At 36.9% G+C, this 23925-nt stretch overlaps 1 protein-coding gene across 1 annotated transcript; it reads right to left on the bottom strand.

Moving 5' to 3' along the window:
* Positions 1-1039: 1039 nt before the first annotated feature.
* On the bottom strand, positions 1040-23502 carry bard1 (BRCA1 associated RING domain 1). The gene is made up of 11 exons (XM_028024463.1): positions 23275-23502; positions 21927-21983; positions 21265-21413; positions 18793-19850; positions 18151-18231; positions 15421-15593; positions 9431-9563; positions 9173-9305; positions 5762-5854; positions 3214-3311; positions 1040-2170 (listed from the first exon to the last, which is right to left on the bottom strand). The coding sequence occupies exons 1-11, from the start codon at positions 23364-23366 to the stop codon at positions 1835-1837; spliced, it is 2403 nt and encodes an 800-aa protein (XP_027880264.1). The 5' UTR covers positions 23367-23502; the 3' UTR covers positions 1040-1834.
* Between the last annotated feature and the right edge of the window lie 423 nt (positions 23503-23925).

The following is a 23925-nucleotide window of genomic DNA, read 5'->3' as shown; positions in this document are numbered from 1 at the left end:
AAACTTTCACACATTTTCAGCGCACCGTAGACATTAATTTCAGTGATCTTCAGTGATGCCAAATATTGTTTTAATTTTTCCAAGCAACCTTATACAACTAATTTTTTTAGTTCCATTTCAGAGGAGCTGTAGTCTAGCGCCACGGAAGAGTCATGAAAGATGTCTGTGTGGGCGAAAATTCACTGTCTAGAGTCAACTGATGGAAAAGTGTAAAAAAAATCAAATTGTTTTGGGTTAGCACACACTATAAAGGAAAACTGTAATTTATTTATTCATAATCTTCCTTTGACATATGAGGTTAGCGCCTCCTATGGACCAGCCGCCACTAGGACTGCCACGTCCCTTAAGTCCAGCGTAAAAGGGGGACCAACTAACCAACAGGCCTCTTTTCCTGCTTTCACTCACACAAACATAGTGCCAAAAAATGCCAGTTGATGATAAATCAACAAATCTGTCAGGGGTGAGTAACCCTAGCGTGCCATTAATGGTCTTTCAGCCAAACATTCATTTTAGATTGATCAAAAAATTTAGTTCCTTCTCCGTTTCTCCTTGAGTATAACAGTGAACTGACTTAAAAGATGGTTTTGGTGTAAGGACTTCTTTATCTGTGAGGGGTCCCTCAGCCTATGCCAGTACTAGACTTGTTTTATGATGGATAATGATACTTTTTTCACTAGCTGGGAGGCACCTTTAGATCTCTGGCACACAGAGCCATTTTCCTTCCTGAAGGCTGGACATTCCCAGCGTGTACACTTGCAAATAATTGAAGAGATAAATGTGGCACCTGCAGGCATTTATAAGTGGCTTTAAACAATAAACATTGGCTGACTTAAGAAAAAGTATATTTATTTAAAGTAAATATAGTTTCAATCCAATAAATGTAAATATTGAAATTTTATTTCAATAACTCATTTCACCAAGTTACACAGACTGCATACATTAGACTGGTGTTTTAAAGCCTTCATTTCTGGTCATTTTGAAAATGTTCTAACAGCTATTGAAATGAAACTTTTAAGATCAGAATATTACGTCAGACAAATAATGTGTAAATATTTTAATACAGAAATGTGTGCTTAATGAGAGAAATTTGATAAGAACGCTACAATAGCTACTTTGAATCTGATAAGCCCCATCAGATCTAATTTACTGAGTAGGATGTACAGTGTAGAAGTATTTGCCATCCTACTCACATATTTCTTCTGTTTCCAGGTACCCAAGCACATGTGTATCACAGATAAACAGAGAATTGTTTCCACATTTTGTCTTATGACAACCACAAACTAAGAACAATCCCTTTTTGTTGACATAGTAAATTCAAATCATAATAGTAAATTCCTGAATTTTACCTTTTTAGATCTCTTTTCTTTAATTGTTAATTTAAGAGTCCAAAAATGATTCCATTTCTACTAGGAGTCTCTACATAATAAAAAACAAAGATAATATACTGAAGAATATTTTTAATTCAGAGAAACATACAATTACACAACTACTCCACAAAAACTATACAGACTAATTTTCTGAAAACACAAATGTATTGGCTGGATTGATTTTTTTTTTCAATTTCCATTTTAGTTATTTCAGTCTTATGAGGCACTGAAAGCAAACATTGGTTAATAACAGCAAGTCTAAAAAGAAGAACTTTATTAGAATTTGTGCCGTATTTTAAACACATACGGGATCATAAAATGAAACATAATTGTTTTAATTTGCAAAGGAATTAGTTATTTGTGATAGCAAACAACCAATGTACCACAAGTTAAAAACCATGCAGAGTGAGTAAAATCTAGAAGAAATGTTAATCATAGTGAATAAAAAAAGAAAAAACCCCAGTAATTTAATGCTGAGGCACAGGGAGGAGGCTGAAGGCTGCAATGCAGTCGATGATCCAGGTTGAGGGAGCGGACCACACTTTCCCTCGTCTGACAACCGCCGGCTTGTAGGTTCCCTGTGGGTTGTAGATGATGTACTGGGTGCAGAGTGCCTGGTCAGAGCCTGGCTCTGCATGGTAGGCTGCTGCATTCAGAGTCTGTGTAACGTCGCTGTCAGGCTTTGGCTGCCGCCTCAGAAGTTGGCCGCCTCCTTCTTGCAACAGCTTGGCGAGCTCGTCTTTGGTTGTCCCCTTAAAGGAGCCGAGGAGGAAGAAGAAACAGCCATCGAAAAGTGGTGGAAGCTGGAGAAACAAAACTCTAGTTAATGTGTTATTTAGGTATTTGTCATGCTTGCATGGCTCCTAATTCCAGATGAATAATTATTATTCCATCAAAAGAGTAGCTCAGAAAACATGAAACACAAACTGATAAAACAGATCTGAGGCTCTTGTGTTTTCAAGGCAAAATAATTCTCCAAAAGATTTAATTAAATCTCTATGAAATTCATAAATGCTATCAAATTTACTGTACAAGTGCTTAACTTAGATACTTTGCCAATAAGAGATTTTCAAAAACCTCACCCTCAAAAGGAACTTAGTAGTGTTGCTGTTTAAAGCAGCACTGAATTAGAGAACTGTTCAAAGTAACTCAAGCATCATAGAGTATAACATTTGAAGTAATGATGTTCTTTAATTATACTTTAAATTAAGTTCCCTTTTTATCTTAAGTGTTATCTTTATTACTATTTATGATATCACATTAAGTTTGAATTTTTTTGTCCTTTCAGCAAAAAAATAATATAAAAAAGAGAAAAGCACTGTCCTGTCATTTGTAAAGCAAATAGCTACTTATATTTACATTGTCTAATGACAATACTAATTTGTATAAATTGTAGTTTTTCATGATAAAACATCTTTTTTTTTCAACATCAATCACTATCAATAATCTAAAGCTACACTAAAATGTGATTCTGGTGGCAAATGCAGCCTCAAGACAGAAAGTCCAGCTTTATTTTCTATCAAGCTCTCTTAATCCATCTGCTGTCTGGTGAGCAAGTAGAAATTTTCAAGCCTTGCAACAAATTCTTGTTTGGTCTGAGGTCATGACTCCGACTTGGCCAGTGCAAAGTGTTTGTCTCGCCATTTGAGGATAGTTTGAGCTGCTGTTTCAGCTCTTTTCTTTTTGACCTCTCAAAAAAAAAGAAAAACCCAAAAGCTGCTTAGGAGGCATAACTACGTGTATACTGAATTCAAATATATTAAACCTAAACAAGACTCTAAACTAAACATGCCTCTTTTGATTTATTTATTTTTTTTTGCTTTGTATTTGTGTGTTTAAACTTTACCAAACTACATCTGTTGATGCGGCTGCGCTGAGGGCCTTCTCCCGCTTCATGCTCAGCTTCAGGCAGCCACTTTCCCGCCTGCAGACATGCTTTCACCCCTGCCGACAAACAGATAAAGCAAACAAAATTAAGCTTGCAGCTGATTATGCTGACATGAAAGATTGCGACAAGTTTTGAGAGGATGACAATGCTCGTGACTACTCTGTTACAAGCTAGAAGATTTCAAGGATTGCCAAAGCTGAAGTTGTTGACAGAGAGATGCTCCCAGAGTTATGGAGTTAACGAAGCAACTATCATTGTAAATATTAGACAAAACTTGAAACTTGAACACAGTCCAACTGAAACTGTGACAGCCAGTATAAGAAAATGTAAATTTCTTTAAGGAGTAGAATGCAAATGTCCCACAGTGGCTGGAGAAATGTACAGCATTTACAGCAGCAAATTATGGTAAAAATGGGATTATGCATTTTGTATGCATATCAAGAGATAATGCATGAAGAAAAAAAAAAAATCAAACAACCCATGAATCAAAGTTCTCTGTTAATGGCTATCATATTGTGGGACTTGTGAGATGGATGTAATGTTTTTCATAACTTCTTTTAAAAACGCATCACACAAGCATTACATGGTATGGATACACTTTCTTACCACACCTCCAAGCGAATTGCAAGATGTAAATAACTCAATCCAGATACGAATTTCAGACAAATCTAAATGTAGAATGTCCTAAAAATACTTACATACACAAATATAGAAACATTATACCTTCATCACAGGCAATTAGACATATTTTAAATTCATCTTTCCTCCACTCACAGTCAGGAGGAAAGTGGGAGAGAGAAAAACCTCTAGACATCAGTTAGAGAACTTCAGCAAGTCACAATAACAACCATTACTGGTTATCTACCAGGCAAACAATTGTTTAGAAAGCAAAAAAGGGAAAGCCTGTTCTCTTAATGCCCTCAAACGTAAACAAAGTTTGCTGTTTATTTACATGTTAAACCATGTAAATAACATGGTTTAACAGGAACCATGTAATTTACACTATGATTATCAAGGGATGATGAATGACTGATGGTTCCTTCTCTTAGTGTTAATATTTTACAGATGGAAAGTTTTGGAACAAAAAAAAATGCCATGAGCATTTAAACACAAAGGCTCTTCATCCAAACATTACAAGGTGTTGATGGTAACTACGCTAGGGGAGGTTGTGTGTTTGATATATCTGTTGCTCTATGACTCACTGCTTTTTAATGAATCGCTAACAAAACAGAACCATTCTCCAACCATCCACGTTTACGTCTATTCATCCATCCATCCATCCATTTTCTCTTCACCCTTGTCCCTAATGGGGTCGGGAGGGTTGCTGGTGTTTACGTCTATTCCTGAAAATTAATTCATAGTTTACGACTCAGTGACGGAAACAATTTTAATCAGCATTGTATCCATGGAAACACTTGCCCGACATATATGTTTCACCTCACAACCACCTCCGCAATCATTCGACAGCATCTTTATTTTCTGGAACGTTTCTCCCAGCTGTTCGGCAAGATGAGAAAATTAGTGTAAATGTGTGCAAGTGAAAAACCCTGCCACAATAACACAAATTACATACATGCATATCTGTAGGAAGCAGTAAATAGAGTGGCACCATTCAACCCACTTAATTATAGTTTTGTTTCCTGTAGGGGAGCTAGGCCAAAGAAAAGGAGCAGATACTGAGGTTAATCGCTGCGGATGATTGTGCTTAGTGCTGAGGACTTATTAGCATATTTATTTATGTTCAGTTCAACTTCTAACCTCCAACCTTTGTGAGTCACTGAATGAGTGAGTGGCAAGATAAATGCTCCCCCACTGATTAAACATTAAACCAACTGCAGCTCATTATGACACGTGGATCAGGTCAGGAGGAGTTTAATCCTCAAACAAAATGACCTTGAAGAGATGCCCTGAGGTGCAATATGGGCAATTAGGAGTAACAAGAAGACACAGAACTTCAGTAATAAAAGAAACTCAAGTAGGCATGAGTACATGGTTAAATACACATGTCCAAACCAAACTTGAAAAAATTATTCAAAAACATGAATTTGATTTCAACGGCTTGCGGAGAGTACAAAGTTTGAAGACATGCTCTAGATTTCTTCGGCACTGAGGAGAATTAACCTCTTGCCTTTATTGCATAGGCAGCCTCAAAAGTAAACTCAGTGTTGCTTAAAGTAGCAATTCGGATGTTGCCTGGGACATAGCGGGAAATTATAAATATATAAATCAATTGGTCATTGTAAAATGCTACAAAGTGGTTTGCTATTGCAAAAAGGGAGCTTTGTCAGAAAAAAAAACAATCAATGTTGTGCTAGCCTTGCTAAGAAGAATTTTTTATTTTATTTTTAATTTACAGGTGCCAAAAAGTATGAAAAAACTGCAATGGCACTGCCTTAGGATGACTGCGGTGAGAGGTTAGTATACTTCCAGCAGTAGCTTTAACATCAAATTCAAAAAAAGGTGCCCGCAGAGAATTGTTCCAGTCAGCAGCTCACTTCATACTTACAGCTGTATTTGACAACCCAGCAGCCAGCAAGAAGACCCAGGAGGGTGGAGTAGGTGGTGGGCATTTGTCCTTCTGGCACGACGACATGGCTCACTGGGAGAAGAAAACAAACATGTACAAACCCAAACTGAAAAGAGACACTTAAGGGAGTTGTGCTACAAACTTAAAATAACAGCAGTCTGTGCTTGACTAGATAGTTCCAGATTATGTGATCAATAATAAGGTATAAAGAACAAAGAAATATAAGAGGCCATTAAGGAGAAGCTTATTGTACATCAGACATGGAGACGTAGTACCTCACTACTGTATTTGTACTGGAACTTTTAACATGTTGTCACGTTATAACACACCGACATATTTTATAGGGATTTTATGTGGCACATTAACAAGAAAGCAGGGCAATGAGACATGGCTTTCACATTTTTGAGGAGGGGAAAAAAAATAAAAAAATCAGAAAAGTAAATAAAATCCAGTTAAACAAGCTGCATTCAGAAGTCCTCTAATTAGTAAAAATAAAATAAATAAATTGAACTGCTTAATTTATCTAAGAATTAATGCCGGTATTTTGTAATGACCTTAGAAATTGCTATATTAGTAAACAAACAACATAATGAAGACCAAGTAGGTTTAGGTTACAAAACAAAATCCCCAATCTTTGACCAGCCCATGGGATACTGGTCAGATCAATCAAACAAAAATGAAAAGGGTAACACATAACTGTAAACCTGTAAATAAACAGTTGTCCACCCAAACTGTGCAGAGATCCACAAGTCATATGGGAGAATCGGTCACAGCACACATATTAGGCATGCATAAATCACTTTTTTAAACGGAAGAATGGCCAGAAGAAAGCACTTGTTAAGGTAAGCCATTTTAAGTTCTTTTGCTGTTTGCTACAGACCATGAAGGGGAAACGGCAAGTGTGTTGAAGAAGTTGCTCAGGTCAGACGAAACCAAAATTAAACTTTTTCATCTGCATGCAAAGTGCTTGTGGAGAAAAACTGTCACCTTGAACACAATATCCTCATGGTGACACATGGAAGCAGTGTCATTCTGTTCTTTATCAGGAACTAGGCCTGCACGATAGTCAAAAATATTGCGTTCTGATATGATTGCTAAATATTGCATATGACCACATGATTGGTTAATACTGTGACAACTATTTCAATTAACCCACATTTCCCAAACTACAACCTATATTGTCTATCTTCACAATGTTTCCATCATCCCTTAAAAATCTTCGTCATGTCTAAATAAGGACACTTGAAGGTCGCTCAAGTGGCCAAATTAAGTATTGGCAAGCAGAGTTTTCATGCATAAAACCTGAGCTATTATAGTCCACAAAACAGTGTATCCAACCAGCTCTTTGTGATTGCAACAAAATAGGTCAGAACTAAATCTAAATGAGCCTTTGGGAAACTGATGTTGAAAGGAAAAAAAAAAAAGTCAAAAGTAAAGATCTCTAAACGTGCAAAGATGGAGGAATGCAAAAGTGTTGCAGCTGCATTTACAGCAAAAGGTGACCCACAAAGACATGGTTCAGAAGAGCCAAATAATAATGTTTGCCACTTTTATTTGAAGGTACTCTACTTTGTCCAACACTGCGAATGCTTTTAAAGTATAATATGCAGGGCATAACATTAGCAATCATCAGATATACACATAGCAAAACAACATATTCTCATATCTCAGTTTTTCAATTATACATTTAGAGAGAATGTAGATCTCTGGCTGTTGAGGTGATTTCATTCACTCCATAATTAGTCATTTTTTGGGTTAATAAACAAGTTTTGAATGAAAGAAAAGTAGAAATTAGAAAACTTTTTTTTTTATTAAAAAGTGGAATTTGGGAAATAATACAACAGATTTCATAGGACCTACCTTAACCTAGCTACAATGAAGGTATACTTCTCACAGTAATAATTCGCCAGCGTTTCTCACTTTGAGTGAGTGACCAGGTAACCTACTGTACACCTGTCAAACTGCTGCTGACAATGAAACAAAAACCAGAGCAGGGTTTTTTGCTATAAAAAGCAGGGTCACATAATAATAGGTTAATTAAAATTTAAATACAAGCTTATTGCCTCTTCATTCAATGAGTGAGCCGAGTTGACAAGTGCAGAACGAACATAATTATATCCCAGGGGTAAAACCCTTTTACATATTGCATTGAAACTATAGCATTCAGCTCGAAATGATAAAAACAAACAAAAAAAAAACGTCTGGAAGTACAAACAGTCACCCCTGCAGCCAGAGGGGGGGAAGCAACAAGAAGCTCCTCTGCTTTTCATTAGTGTGAATTCATCACTCTGACAGCACCTCCAAACATTTTATGAGGAACGATTTCAATTACTTCTGCTCTCCAGTGTTCTTCCAGCCATTACTATGCAACAGTGAAGGAGCTGCTGCATCACAATGATGCATACACCACTAAAAGCAGCCGTTTGCTACTGTTGAACCTTCATGAGTGATAATGCTCAGGTACTGACTCACAGCTTTTACAGTACAAATGGATCTATGTTTCTTAGTAAGGCGTATGGAGCATAACTGTGTGTGGGGAAAAATATCATTTGAGTTAAAAAAAAAAAAAAAACTCTAAGATTGCAGAAATAATTTCACCAAACATTAGATCTGCAGTGTGTGACTGTCTCTTCATGATAGATTTCTCATTCTTCCTAAATGGGAAGCTGGGACAAAACTGCCCATTTATATAACAACTTATGTGTACTTCTAAGAATATTGGGCAAGAAAAGGTGTTTATGCAACAACAGCTGCATGAAGGGGCTGCAGTGAAAAACTGGCTGTTGACCAATTTTCACCTTGATCGACCTTCTTTTTACCTTTAGCGAATTTGCCAAGTGAGAGTTTAACTAGGCCACGTGAGAGTTTAACTGGTGTCCAAACGCCAGTGTCCTGCCAGTTTTAGATGAGTCTCTGCTCCAACACAGCTGATTCAAATGGTCCAATTAACTCCTCTGCATGTGACGCCTGCTAACGACCCATCAGGTAGGAAAACTGTTGCTCTGTGTTATCATTTGGATCCTAATATAAAGAATATGTAATTTATGACTACTCATGGCAGGAAGACGAGAAAAAAGATATTTTGAATGCTGTTTCTTTCGTCCTATGCAATAGGTCCAAAAGAGAGCTCAGAAAAAACAAAAACAGGAATCGGTATCACGGAAAAATAAGTTTTACAATAAATGGAAATCGGCCAAAAATTCTGAAGGTGCATCTCCAATTTTTACATCTATTGTTTACTCCTGAAAATCTCAGTTGCTGAAAAGTTGTTAGAAAATAATGGCTGTCAAGCAATGACAATTTGCAACATAGAGGCAGAATTTCAGGTTTATTCCTGAAATAATTGATATCCATAAGCAAGAGTTAGTAAGTAAGATAAAAGAATACTACCTGAGTCAGAAAAGGTATCAACGATCCTTCCTCTCAGTAACACTCCCAGTTTGACTAGCTGACGCTGCTCTCGTGATGATAGCTTGCTGGCCAATAACATTAAAGTCCGATCCCTTCTTGCACTCTCGCTCGACTAAAATGAGACATAACAACACGGTTATACAGTCTCCGGGCACTTAATGCAAGAATATCACCACTTGAGGGTTGCCAAATGCAAGATGGAAAAAAAGGATTATTCACTGATTTATGAAGACATACCGCAGAGATAGTGGCTGAGGGGCTATGAGATGTATGAGAATTAGCATATTGGATTCTTTCTGCAGCTTCCTGGAAAATCGCCAGCATCTCCTGGCTCACTGCATAATCTGCAGGACGCTTTCCATGTAGATTACTGCAAAGAGGACATAAAATTTACTGATAAAGCATATCAGTGTTTCAAAGAATGTACCTCTTTGTGTATTAATGAGTTTGTAAAGATGAGGATGAAAAAAAAACATAAAATAAAACACAACTAAAGCAAAAGGACACACAAAAACTCAGGTGGTTTAGTGCAACAGGATGCTCCATTCTATACTCCGATATCTCATAAAGAATAACTTCTGATGTTAAACATAATAGTAACCACCAACAGAATTTTGTCAAGATTTGTATGTGTAAAAATGTAAAATCTCAGAGTTCTATAGATGTTTTCAATATTTTACCAGTCTAATTTCAAGCCAATTTGTCAAGTATTTCCCACCCCCCCATTTTGGCCCTCCTCACATTAGAATCTTTAGTCCAAAGTACATCTTCTCAATAAGAAATTAATATTCTTCCAACATGTTATCACAATACTTGCAAATCTAAGTCACAATCTCTTGCCAAGCAAAACTGTAGAGTTCAATAATCCCGTGTTGAGGGAAAATAATCTGGCAAAGAAATCACATACCAGCTGTTCGGTGAAGCTGTGCAACAATATATGATTTTCCCTTGATGAACAATAATCTTTGTCTCTCTTAAGTTTGATATGAAACTAAAGAAAACCGAAATATAAATTCCAGTTTTACCAAAGATCAAAATTATTTTCTTTCCATTAATACAACACTCTTCACATTCATTGCCAACCCTGATAAGATTATAATAAATCATCATGGACACCTAGTGACTCTTAGATGTCTGTTCCTGCTCGAATTCCCCAACAGTGAGCCTCACTCCCCTCCTCAAAGTGCATGATAGAAACATCCTTGTCAAACTTCGTTTTATTTTTATTTTTACTTTTTATTTGTTGATGTGTGTGGTGTTTCAGTTATTAAAACGGTTTCCTTACACCAAAATGAATTTGAATCCTGACTGGAGCCCTTCTTTACAGGGCGTACATGTTCTCCCCATGCAGGCATCATTTCCCTCTGACTTCTTCGCACAGTTACAAAACATCTGATATTTTGAGAAATGCATCTGAAGAAGAAGATCCCCGTTTCTGTGGGGATTCAGCATATATTTTAAATCTGGTACATAGTAACCTTTTCAATACCGTGTGAGTAATGGAGGCTTAAAATCAAATCAAAAGCACCGCTATGAACAGACACTCAAAGATGATAAAAGTGCAACCATCTCCTGGTTACAAAGAGGATGTTGAAATGAAGTGCGAGTTTGAGAAAGCTGCCTGAAAGGTCACCTTGAGGAAGTGCAAAAGAGGAAAAAAAAGGGATGAAGAGAGAGGATGGCAGGAAGAGAGGATACAAATAGAAGAACCGAGCCCAGCAGGTCGTCTCTAAAAGATTAGGCGTCAGCAAAGATAACACCTGGGGGACAATTAATAGGTCCACTGGTCCATAAAATATTTCATTTGGATTCATTCTCCCAGCCGAATACACACACAAATATAAACAAACAAAGAATGTCCCTGACACTTCAACATATGCAAGCACACACGCTGGTGTGTGCATGCGAGAAGAATATGTTAAAATTTCAAGGGAAAGGGGGGAAAAAAATCATGGCGGAGGTAAGGTAATAAACACTACAGGGCTTTGCTTCTGCTTAACCACAAGTTTGATTCTAGTGAGCATGAGCTGCAACATGCATCAAAACTAATCACTGCCACTATTTTGGGACTATAGAAACATTATAACAATACAATAACAATTATAGCAATCTAAACAGTCCTGATATTGCAATAGTGACATATTGTGCAGCTCTATAATAGTTTCTTACGTGTTATAAGATTATAAGGATGTTTTCAGTTTCTCAGTTCTTATGTTTTCATGCAAACATTTGCATTGTTATTCCACACAATAAAATAAAACTAATGGCAAAAGATTTTCATTTTTCGTTTAGACCTTCCATGTCAGTTGGCTTCAAACAGTATGCTGTGTATTATGCTCCTTCAACTGCATTTTCTCTCACTGTAAACATTATTTTTTTGCTCTAAAACTCAAAAAGAGAAATAAAGCTGTATGTAAACAAGGTTGTATTAGCTATCTTTTCTTCTTAGTGCCAAAGGTTTTATGGTTCGTGTTAAAATTAATCTTTCGGTGTAAGGCAAAAATGACTATTTGAATTATAAAGACTGATGAGCCATGTTAGGTCAGGAGTTTGCATCCTCCACAAAATGTCCTTTCCTCCATGCCTATGAATTTGTGCACAGGTTAGACAAAAGACCGCTGACTTTTACTGCATATATGATTTTTAGATTTTGTTCAAAATTAACAGTAAAATTAACAGAGGGTGTCTAGTCATTTCCAACAGTCTCCTTGCAGCACCTTTGCTTAAACCATTAGCAATATTTCAAATTTCAACAGAAAACAATTAGAGTTCAGCACATAGGAGCCAAAACTCTTCAGTCTGCACTGCGGCTTGGCAAGCAACTGCAGCAGACAGTATAGTTTATGGAGTATATACTCCAAAGATTGGGAACCTAATGACACCCACTCTCTAAAAGTTGTCAGACCCACATCATCTTAAAGGTGGCCTCTAAGGCTTTCCTGTAAACAAGCAAAGTTTTTGCTTACACTCAGTCTTTCTCACCAAAACACATTCTGTGAACCATTGAGGTTGAACAAAGCTGGAGAATAATTTTGCCAGCTATAAAAACATAAGCACAGAATTTTAATTCATTTTGTTTCTTATTTTGTAATGACATGTTGACTCTGTCCATCTGTGAGAACTGAATGCAGAGAATTAAATAGCCAACAAAGGCTCCAGTTAGCATACATGCATCCAAATCTAAATGTTCAATAATAACATTACGGTAGAAAAGCATAACATGTCACTATGAGGTAATCAATATAGTATTTTTGTAAATGTAAAAACAAACGGCTAGAAAATAATAAAGTTCCCAAAATAAATTCACAATTACCTTCTACTATTTTATGGCATTGCTTATTTGTTGTATGAGCATATATTTTGTAACTACACAGATCCAGTTTATATGCAGTACATTTTAATGATATGCGAGAACTGCATAAGGCCCTGAGTTGACATTAATTAACAACCAAATATAGGTTTTGAATTAGTGTATGGATTCAGCATTATTCCTCTGCCAGCTGTCAATTCAAACATACTGAGTAACTTCTGATCTACTTACCGTCATTTTTTTTTTACTTTAATGGTAATAACCAGTGGTAGCAAACTGCCTTTTGCATGTTCAGTGTGTAATTTTCAGGCCACTACTTTAACGTCCTTAAAGTTCAGCTGTGGTAATATTTACACCTCCTGCACAGATGCAGAGCATTATTTTGCATATCATGTGGCTGTTCAGGTGTATAAAATGCATTCAGATTTAAAACTAAGACTCATGTCTAATGCACGGTTGATTATGCAAATAAAGTTTGTGCTGCTATAGCAAGCACAAACACACAAATCTGACTTTTCACCCACAAGAACTGTTTTCCCTCAAAATCCTTATAGAATATTCTAGACAGACCTTTTATATTAGTCTTGATCTCTTATTATGTGCAGTTCTCAAAATATCAATGTTTGCTTGACCCTGAGCGTGATGCTCACACTCTTGTCAAAATATCTGACAATATGTTGAAGTATTTATTGTACATCTTAAAAATGTTCATAACTAAAACTTGAATATGAAAAAAGCTGAAAGAAAAAAGTTAAAGAAATATATTCAGTTTGACAGCCCCACCCAGCCTCTAATTCAAAGTCTGTTTCTTAATAGTTCATCAAGTCATTGTGACAACTCTTTCCCCCAGACACTAACGGCTGAGTTCTGAAGCTCAAAGAAATACAACACACACAACCATGAGAAGTCCTGCCTGTTTGAGAAAACAGACCCACATCGAACAGTACTGGTAAAAACCAAATATGATGAATATTTGATTTTTATTTTATGCTTTGAGATGTCCATCCAGTTTAGCTTAAAAATCTTGCAAGATTGTAGTTTTGCTTTTTTTTTTTTCCCCCACACCATATAATAAGGTACTAAAGGTGTCCTTTTAGTGATGCATTTTTTTAAAGTCAGAAATACAGAATCTTTTGCCTGTTTTAAGTTGTAATAAAGATAATTTATTGGGAAATAAATAACTGATCCCTCAGACTGAATTTTGATAGTGATGGCTATATGACACTGATCTTTTACAATCAATACGCTTTCAAGTGCAACACAGCAGTGGAACGGGAGAGCAATGAAAGAATACAGTTAAAAGACAGAAACCTGTCATGCACACAGGCAACAAAAGAAGCCATCAAAAACTACTTCCAAACCCAGAGCTTCGTGCCAGTCATTCCATTAGGAATTGAACTGGCAGATGTCTTTGCTTGGCTTGTGTGAATGTGGCAAGCACGGACGAAGTTTGGATGATGATTACATTCACCAGGCAGTGACCTGAAAAGCTCTCTGCATCAGTACTGAGAGGTTACAGAAGCGAAAAATGTATGGCCATGCATTAAAGGAGTCACCCAAGCAATAAGACAAACAGTCAAGCAAGCAATGTAGAAAAAAGACGATTGGTAATTACCAAAGAAGGAAAGCGACCCTGATCAACTAGACTAATCATCATAACGATGACCTAATGTCTCCTACCTCATTACAAACAATGTTCTGCCCATCTACACTGCTTCCATAAGTGTTAGTACAGCATCAGGAAAGTGATAATAAGCATTAGCCTTGCATCTGTCCACCTATGCACAATTTTTTTTCTCACACCCTGTTCCTATACACACACGGCTCATGAGTGATTGGGAAAAGAGCATTTCACCATTTCTGTATCCATCCAGTCATTGTCTGTATCCGGACAAGTGGATACAGACAATTACTTTCTAGCAGTCATTGGGTGAGATTTGGGGTACACTGTGGATAGGTCGCCAGTCCACCACAGGGCAATACAGAGACACACAGTACAAACACACATGCATGCACACACTCACATCTAGGGACATTTTTAGAGTAACTTATTGACCTAACAGTCGTGTTTTTAGACAATGAGAGAATCCACACATGCATAGAAAACATGCAAAACTCCATGCAGAAAGACTTGGAATTTGAACCCAAGCAACAGTGTGGGTTTACTACATTTAGCCAGGAAACTGAGGAAAACCTGCTTATTTATAAAAGGTAACATTTGAATTTAGTGAAAATGTTTTCCTTCCTGTATCAAAGCTTCCTTGCCCGATCTGTCAGTCTCATTTTGTCCAAGTAATCTACATCCAAAATTAAAATACTTTGTTTGATTAGAATGGGCTTGAGAGGTACATGTAATACAATTTGCCATATTTAGCAGGGAGCAGCTGTTGGCAACCATATCCTTTACCCTTAATGTAAAAAGTAAATATTCTGCATTGACAGAGAAACTTTTGTTGCCAAGCTTCAAAGTATTCATTACAAAGATGGATGAAAGTGGGCATGGGCCAGTATGAGGTTCTCAAGATATAATGACTTGACTAAAACTACTACCTTTTCATTGTATCATGGCAATTTACAAACAAACGTTTAAAGAAAGAAAATGCAGAACATGATTAAAATTATTTTGTGTAAGACAAAAATCCTTCCTACTTCACCAACATGTTAAATTTCATATTTCTGACTTCATATTTATTGATGTTTGAGATATAGCTTTTAGCAAAAATATAGCAAAAGTCTTCAACAAACTTGGTCAGACCTCTGTCTCTTTAAAAAGCTCCTACTCTTTCCAACAATGCGCCTTCAGCACAACTTCATAACAATGCTTATGATGTCAATAGTTACAACTATTACTAGGAGAGTTGAACAGAAAGTAGTCAACAAGACTACTTCAACAAGAAAAGACATATATGCAACTTACAGAACGTTCTGTGAGGCACCGAGCTGCAGCAGCAGCTTAACAATGGCTGCATGTCCATTCCTCACAGCATCATGGAGTGGAGAATCATTTTCATAGCCAGGTGTGTTCAACAGGGCTCCCCTTGCGACCAAAACCTTCACAGCTGCCAGGTGGCCCAGATTACAAGCCTCATGCTGAAACAAGAGGCAAAAAGGCTAGCAGTCATTCTGTGCAACTCATGCTCATTATTGTAAACTGTTATTTTCAAAGGAAGTCTATTACCATAAATTCTGCAATGAAATGTGTTTGGGTTTTTTTGTTTCCCACTTTGTGTTTGAGACGAAGATATATCCAAAAACACATCATGTAATTGTGAAAGGAATGTTTACCTCTGAAAAATACCTCCACACCTTCAATACACTTCTGCATATTTTTTGATACCTAATCAAATTAATAAAAACTAAAACAAACTCAATCACCTTCACTTTTTGTAATTATTCACTATTTAAAACAATATTTTTCTGAAACAAATACAAATGAGGCTTAGAACTAATAACATTTAATTTGACAAAGTTTTTAGCCTGTGTTAATGATTTATTTTTTCTAAACAAAAGTAGAACTGCACAAAATCTGCACAAAACGCTATTTTGCAGCATATGAAAGTTATATTTTAAATAATAGGAATTATATCTGGTGTAAGCATAAAGGACAATGAAGTAAATCCAAGTTTCCAAATATATCAAAATTGATGAATATAAAAGCATGACATCTAAAATATTATAGTGTACAGAATATTATGTCCAACCAGTCATTCTCGACTGTGATATTGCAATAACATTTGTGATCGTTTCATTGTGTACCTCTAATAAAATTATATGTTTTGGTTGTTTTCGGATTTTACAATTCAGCTAAAATGTTAACTATTTGTTTTAAATAAAAAGTCACAATAGGAAACACATAGCACAGTGAATACTGAGAATGAATTGCATTACAATATTTTATCTAGTAAATTAAACTTGCCTTTTATCATTTCTTACCACCCAACTGTTTCATGCAAACACAGGCTATTTCCAGCCTTTTTTTTTCTCTTTTTTTTTAGTGCTGGCCATCTGTACCGAACAAATGTTTGTTTTACTCGCAGGAATTAAAATCCACGGATTTGTAAAGTGCACAAACAAAATCTGTTTCATTTTATTTGCTCAAGGCTCAACAATCCCAGAAAAGCAGACACTTATATTATCTTAGAAGACTAATAAAACAGAGTTATGAAAGTGCTGCTGAAACTAGAGAAGTGAAAAAGACACATCGGGGAGCAGAAGCTCACATAAGTTCCAAGAAATATACAAGCAGTCAAATAATATTTCAAACTCAAAGCTGTATTGTAAGCATTTCAAAACATCAGCTGCAAACTGTCAGAGCTCAAATTGAACAAGTCTGAGGGGAGCTAGCAGTCACATTAAGGGATGTAATAAAGTCAGAGGCAAACACTGACATTTGTTCTCAAAGACAAAAAAAAAGCATGATAACCAAGGGAACAAGTGACAGCACTTCCAACTTTTCCTGTTGAAGCAGAACTGTGTAAAAGCACAAAGCAACACACCTTTTAGGTTAGCCTTAAACAATTCCAGCGATTACAGTAATTATCTTACCAAGGATACAACACTCTGATAAAGTCACAGCAAAATCCTTTTTAGCTGTGTTCCACATAAATTTCTATAAGAAAAGACAGTTAAAATTGTACTCAGGCTTCCTTTTGTTTAGCGCTTAATATTCTCTTAACATGAATAGTGTAAAGGATTAGATGAAACCTAGTGCTGAATAAAAATGACAAAATTCCCCTGTGCTACATCTATTAAACATAAAAAAACTGACTTCTTGTCATAAGAAAAGCTAAAGCTTTGGTCGTTCCAGGCTGTTGTCAGAAATGTGTGTGGCCAGCTTTTCTCGGGAGAACTGTGTGTATGGTTGAGCGGTATGAACTTAGAATTTTTTGCAGTATTCTGTGCTACTATTATGATAAGATTAAAGATGGTAAAAAAAAAAAAAACAAGTTTTTGTTTTATTTTTGGTAACTGTATGGTTGTGACTGCATGACAAAGCATTCATAGCACCAGAAACAATAATTTTTATAAAAAACATTTCCATTTGAAAACAGCTTCTTCAAGACGCCATTTACCAAAATGCACACAGTAACCGTATTTAATAATACTTATGAATTTATTGCCATTTATTGATAATCCTGTGGAACAGTGGAGAAAACAGCAAAAATAACATTTTCAATTGCATTGTAAGTTTTTTTTTTTACTTATTTACCATAAATAATTGAAACTTACAATGATAAAGATACATTTAAAATCCTATGATAAGAGTGACATTTTTCATTCAGTACAAATGTTTCACTTATGCAAATACAGTCATGTAAAATATAATAATTAGGACACCTAATTGAAAACCTGATTGCTTTCCAAACACAGGGATATTTCAGATCAAATTTAACAACACTTAAAAACAACATAAACAAAATAAATTTATTTTGTGATGAGAACTAAATCTGGACACCACCTCATTATCATAGATTCTACCAAATCTCCAAATAATTTAATTTCACTCATCAACCCAAAGAATGTTATTCCTGATTGCTGGTTTTTGTCCATGTTTTCTGTGGCCAAACATAGTCAGGCCTTCGTGTTTATTTTTATATCTCTTTGCTTCCATCTGTACAGTTGCTTAGATTGATGTATGTAGACTTACCAGTGGTGTCCAGCCGGCGTTATCTTTCAGGTTGGGGTCAGCTCCCTGATCCAGAAGTTCTTTGACAGAATCTACATCTCCCTGCAGGATACGTATAGTAAACAACAAACCTGAGGTGAGAATCACAAAAATGTAACGTCAACCCATATGAAAAAATAACACCCGATGCCTGAGGACAACACTCTGATAAAGTCACAGCAAAATGTGACTTTATCACACATTTTGTGTGATAAAAAATCACACAAGTGACTTTCAATCTCCACAGGCTGATTGATAAACCTGTGGAGGTTTATCAATCAGCCTCCACAGAGAGCCATTGATTCCCGTGTCAGTGATACTGGGAGGGATTACAGCCATGTTCATGAGGATTACTGAACAGCAGAACATGCCTGTCCGATCACCTGAGTACTGATTTGAAAAGGATTGGGTTTTTTATTATGAAAGAATCAGTAAACCATAAAAAGGCCACAAAGTCATGGCCTTTTAGCACCTTTGTCTGTCAAAGGTGCTAACCTTTGACTGACATTTAATTTTTATCTTTGTAGGAGACAATAGATGCAGCATTAACTTGAAATCTAGTTCCCTGGGTAAAGTTGCTTGCATTTTAGCTTTAGCAATGTGATCGGTACTAAACGTCTTCACCTTTATTGCAGCAAGATGTAGAGGGGTCTCTCCTCTGTGGTTCCTCTTCCTTATTGCAGGGCTTCCAGGGCTTGAACGGCCGAAAGACGACCGAGGACTGCACACGGATTTATTGTGGCTGTCTGAAGACATGAGGGCTACTACAGTCGGACTATGCTGTTTACCTTCTCTCGGGTGTTTCTTTTTCTTTTCACTTGTGGGGCTTGCTAAAGTTAAACGCTCAGTGAAAGGTGAAGCTTTTCCACCAGGTGATTTTCTCCTTTGGCCTGAAGAGGCCCTCTGTCTTTTTGGCGTGGTTTCCAAGGAGCAGTTTCTCTCCACTGTTTTGCTTCTTTTGGAGAGACTCTCCTGGGGAGACGTGTTTGTCTCTTTTTTGGAACTGTCATCCAGATTTGGGTTATTTGTTGACGACATCTGACTGGATGTGCTCTGACCATGCTGGCTTTGGTGACTCAGCACATTGATCTCCCCTCCCAAGAGACTTACGTTTATTGTGCGGTTGGTCAAACTGAGTTCACAGACCTGCGAGGCTTCAGCCTGGGCCTCATCAGTCGAGACAGAAGAGCTTAAGAAAGAAACCCTTTTGCGGGACCCTCTTGCTCCAACAGCACAGGATGGCTCTGGTCCAGATGAGGGATTTTGGTTGCCTGTAATTCCCCACTGCTGGTTTATGGCCTCCAGCTTCTTCTTTTTCAAATTCTCTTTAGTCTGTCTACGTGTGGCACTGGTGTGCCCTTGAACCTTCCTTGTAGTAGCAGTTTTCTTAGATCTTTTCTTTCCTTTACTGTTTACATTGCTTTCATTTTGTGAAGATGAAGAGTCTTGGGAGGACGAAGTGAAATTAAACACTGAAAGGTCCTGGCACTGAGCTGTGGGGACTTTGGACTGAGCAGCAGGCTGTTCTTCAAACGACTTCCTGTCTGGAGCAGTGATCTCTAAAGGCTTCTCTACCTTGCAGCGCACCTTTCGACTGCGAGGACTGAACCAGAGCTTAAAGTTCTTCTTGCATTTTAGAACTGCACCCTCCGCCTGCGAACTGACCTCAGCAACAGAGGAGTCTGAAATAAAATATATGAAAAAATAAATAAGTAAATAAAAAAGCAGAAGTGATATATTTTAAGAACAAAACAGTAATCCCATCCTTGTACTGTGCTCGCTACAAATTTTGAAAGTGAATTGTTTTCAGAAAGCCTTTTTCTCTGTGTGATAACATTCTACTATGCACTAAAAATTTAAAACAATTACAAGAACAATTCATTTCAATGCAATCAACTTTTGCACACATTTGACAACACATTTCCATTGCCTTGCAATATATAATAGTATAAAACAACCACAAGCATTCCAGAATTGTATTATTGGTTCAGTGGGTTAGGGTCAGATTTAGGTTAGGGTCAGAGCTGCAGTGGAATGGTTTAGATCCAAGTATCATGTGTTAAAAGTCAAGACAATAAATGTTTTGCTAAGAGGAATTAGCATAAAGCCAGGAGGCAAACTACCCAAGAAAGTTGAAACTGCAGTGAAACGTCACTGTGGACGACACAATACCAGGAAAATATGTAATTGCAATACAATTACATGTTGCATTACTGCATCATAATTACATAATTGTAATGCTGTAATTATTATGTTTTATCCACTTTATCCTGATTATTTGATTATATACAGTTTTCTCACTGTGAACTGTAAGGCTTAGCATCTCAGGTATACGAAGAATGACACATAATGTGACTTAAGGGCAACTAAAAACCGAGCAATAGGCTGAATATATACAGCTCTGTAAAAGAAATAAGAGACGACTGTACTGAATCCCCATTGAAAACCTTATGGTTATTCCACCAAATTTTGATTCCTGAACTTTTCCTGAGTTAAAACAGGAGTATCGTTGTTTTTAAATGAATATGAACTTGTTTCCTTTGCATTATTTAAGGCCTGAAAGCACTGCATCTTTTTCGTTATTTTGACCATTTCTCATTTTCTGAAAAATAAATACTACATTTTTGCTTGGAATTTCAGAAACATGTTGTCAGCAGTTCATAGAATAAAAGAACAATGTTCATTTTACTCAGAGTAAAATCAGAGAACTGACAATTTTGCAGTGGTCTCATTTTTTCCCCAGAGTTTTATATTACTGGTCTGCAGAATGATGGTGCATGTCCCTTTAAATATGATATCCAACCAAATACTGCATCCAAACAGTCATTTGCAACCACGACACCCTAAATATTAATATTTCAAAGGTGATTGTGATTTGATATATTGTGCAGTTCACCTCAAAACCAGGCACTCTGCATTCACACTTTTCTAATATTTTTGGAAAACATGAATGCTTTTCCTTCCACTTGAATCACGCACCACTTCATATTTGCTCATAACACAAAATCCCATTAAGAAATAATGAAGCTTGTGGCTGCAATGTGAAAAACATATCTGGACCGACTGAAAGCAACATGTTGCTGTGCATGCATTTACCTGGTTGTTCTGTGGGATTAAGCAGGGACTCCAAGTCACTGAAGAGCTGTATGATGCTGCTAAGCTGCCTGTTGATTTGAATGTCCTTCACCCACGCAGGGCTGAGACACACCGCGCAGCCGTCTCCTGCCCAGGGGCCAGCACAAGACCTGAGCAATAAGCCTTTCTTAGAATGGAGTCCTACTTACATTTCAGTACAAAGAAATACAGTGCATCTATTGATTCCCCCTCTTAGTAGTTTCAAAAAAGAAAGGTTTGTAGTTCATACCAACTTTGGATCTAAGCACATTAGATTTCTTCATCCATGTGAACCTTATACTTTCAGTATTAGCATCATTTAATCTCTGCAGAGATTAGTCCAAATAAATTAAGTAATTTTCCACGCCTGAGGCAGAACGAAGACGACTCCCACTGTGGCTATTTTCATGTGTCATAGCAGGAAAACCAGACTGTTTTTTAAATACCTTTCAGGCATGCCAGTATGCCCTGCCAGTAAACCAGCATCCACGCATTCATAATCTTGGCAGTCGCGCACTTAAATGCAACGAAGCAATCATTATCATTATTAGCTACACCTGTGTTCGGCAAATAAAAATTCCTACCACGGTGAACGCCTGCCCGTAATAAGCATATCACAGCAGAACACCGTGAGGTTACATTACCTGCACAGCATATGCTCGCACATCCCCAGACACACTGGCTCCTCCATCAAATTTGAGCTGGGAAACAGGGAAAGGATTTATTAGTCTGTGCCGGCTTAACTCATTGCCACACAAAGAAAGCAATTGCAATGCAAGATGCTGTGGAGCGGTAATTAGGTTTTTGATCTTTGCCATTTTGAGAGTATTAAAACCTAAATTCCTTTATCACAGAAAATAACTAGATTTGATACAACTCACCCTTCACTAAAATCACACGAGGAAAACTAAAAACACAAATGATCATTTGCAGGGACTTCGCATGGTGTTGCTTTTTGCCTGTATGCATTTCCAACATCTCACGCCATTTCTCTGAAGCTTATTTTTGCCTGGGGATTGTTTATTGAAATTCATCAGCTTCCTCATCCCTGGACTGCAGTGTGTACCATCAACTGTGAATTATTGTTCTCACAACATAAGGCTTTGTTTATTTTTCTTGCATGGTGGATGTGAAAAGTCTACACAGCCCTGTTAAAAAGACAGGAGAAATTAATGCAGAGTGCTTTTTACTTTAGCAGGGACTCCAACACGTACAAGTATGTAGATGAACAAGGTGAAATTCTTTAAGGGACAATTTTAAAGTATGTAGTTGCCTAAGTACACTGCTGTTGACTTATGACCAGAGTCGTTGTTAAGGCATAGGAAGATGTTCCTCTTCATCTTTCTTTTAGGAGGCTGAAACCTTCGCACCAACACTGACTGTTCATACCTTCCTAAAACTGAACAAAAACAGCCCCAAAGTATGATGCTGCCATCACTGTACTCTAATGAGGGTTTGAGATTATAAGAGCATGTGAACAATTACACAGCCACAATAGTTAATTTATATTTTTTAATAAAAAAAAAGAAAAAACAACCTGTTTGATAAATCAAATTAAAGATGAGAACATTTCTGAAATACTTTTCCTTGGTTTAATTTTTTTACATCATAAAAAGCTGGCATTTTAGCAGAGGCAAATAGACTTCAATATCTTGAATACTGATATGAAAATATTCTCAATAAATGTAATTGCAAATGCACAATGGCGTCAGACACTCATATACTGTATTACCATTCTACAGTATATTACGGTGGGAGAAATCCCTTCAACGCATCTAGTTATACTCGCTCTTTTGTCTTTTTCTGTTGCGTGTAAACATTCAGGTTAAAATGACGTGCTTATGCATGTTTAGACTCGTCGTGTATTAAAGCTAGAAGTGATTAATCCTGTTATATTTATTCCCCTCACAGGAATACACCTCGTGAAACAGCTGTTTACGTTGCATTTTGCGTAGCTACGCAGAAAAACGGTTCGGATTCGCACCAACTTACCATTTGGAGCAAAGCAACAGTCGACGAAAGTTTGCAACCGCCTCTTTAGTGTTCTTCCAGCCATCTGTTTGTAGCGATGTGGTGTTATCCATTTTTACAAAAGGAAATATTTCTATTACCGACTTGTTGTCGAACTCGTTTCTCCTATCCTGCCTCTAAAAAGTAAACCACAAAACAACAAACTACTTCCTGGTTCTTTACATCTCCCGCCAATTATTTACGGAAGTGACCTAAGGGTTGTGACGTCAACTGAGACGCGCATATTGTCTTAGTTGACGCTCCTTGCTATTTGAAGATTTTACAGACATGTAGGAGAAATATACTGTATAACGGTTCCGTACTATTTTGGCTAAAGGAACACGCAAGATATTGTGTTAAATTTACAAAACTTGCTGTGGATATTTCTTCACTTACAAAATAACATAAATGTGTCCAAAACAAGCTTTGACACGCGTGACTGATTAACATCACAGACTGGAATTGATTAATTTAAAAATAATTGCTAGAAATCATTATGACCTTTGATGTAATAAAACTAAATGCTCCGATTAGGTTCAGATAATGTTTCCTGCAGAACTGCAGCATCATTTTCTGCTTCATCAAGCAGATATAATTATATTGAGTTCAATACTACCAGTTAGCCTCCCATGC

Source organism: Xiphophorus couchianus, chromosome 7 (assembly GCF_001444195.1).
Source record: "Xiphophorus couchianus chromosome 7, X_couchianus-1.0, whole genome shotgun sequence".
In the NCBI taxonomy this organism is placed as follows: domain Eukaryota; kingdom Metazoa; phylum Chordata; class Actinopteri; order Cyprinodontiformes; family Poeciliidae; genus Xiphophorus; species Xiphophorus couchianus.
Note: the sequence above shows the minus strand (reverse complement) of the source record. Positions and strands in the feature narration are given on the sequence as shown.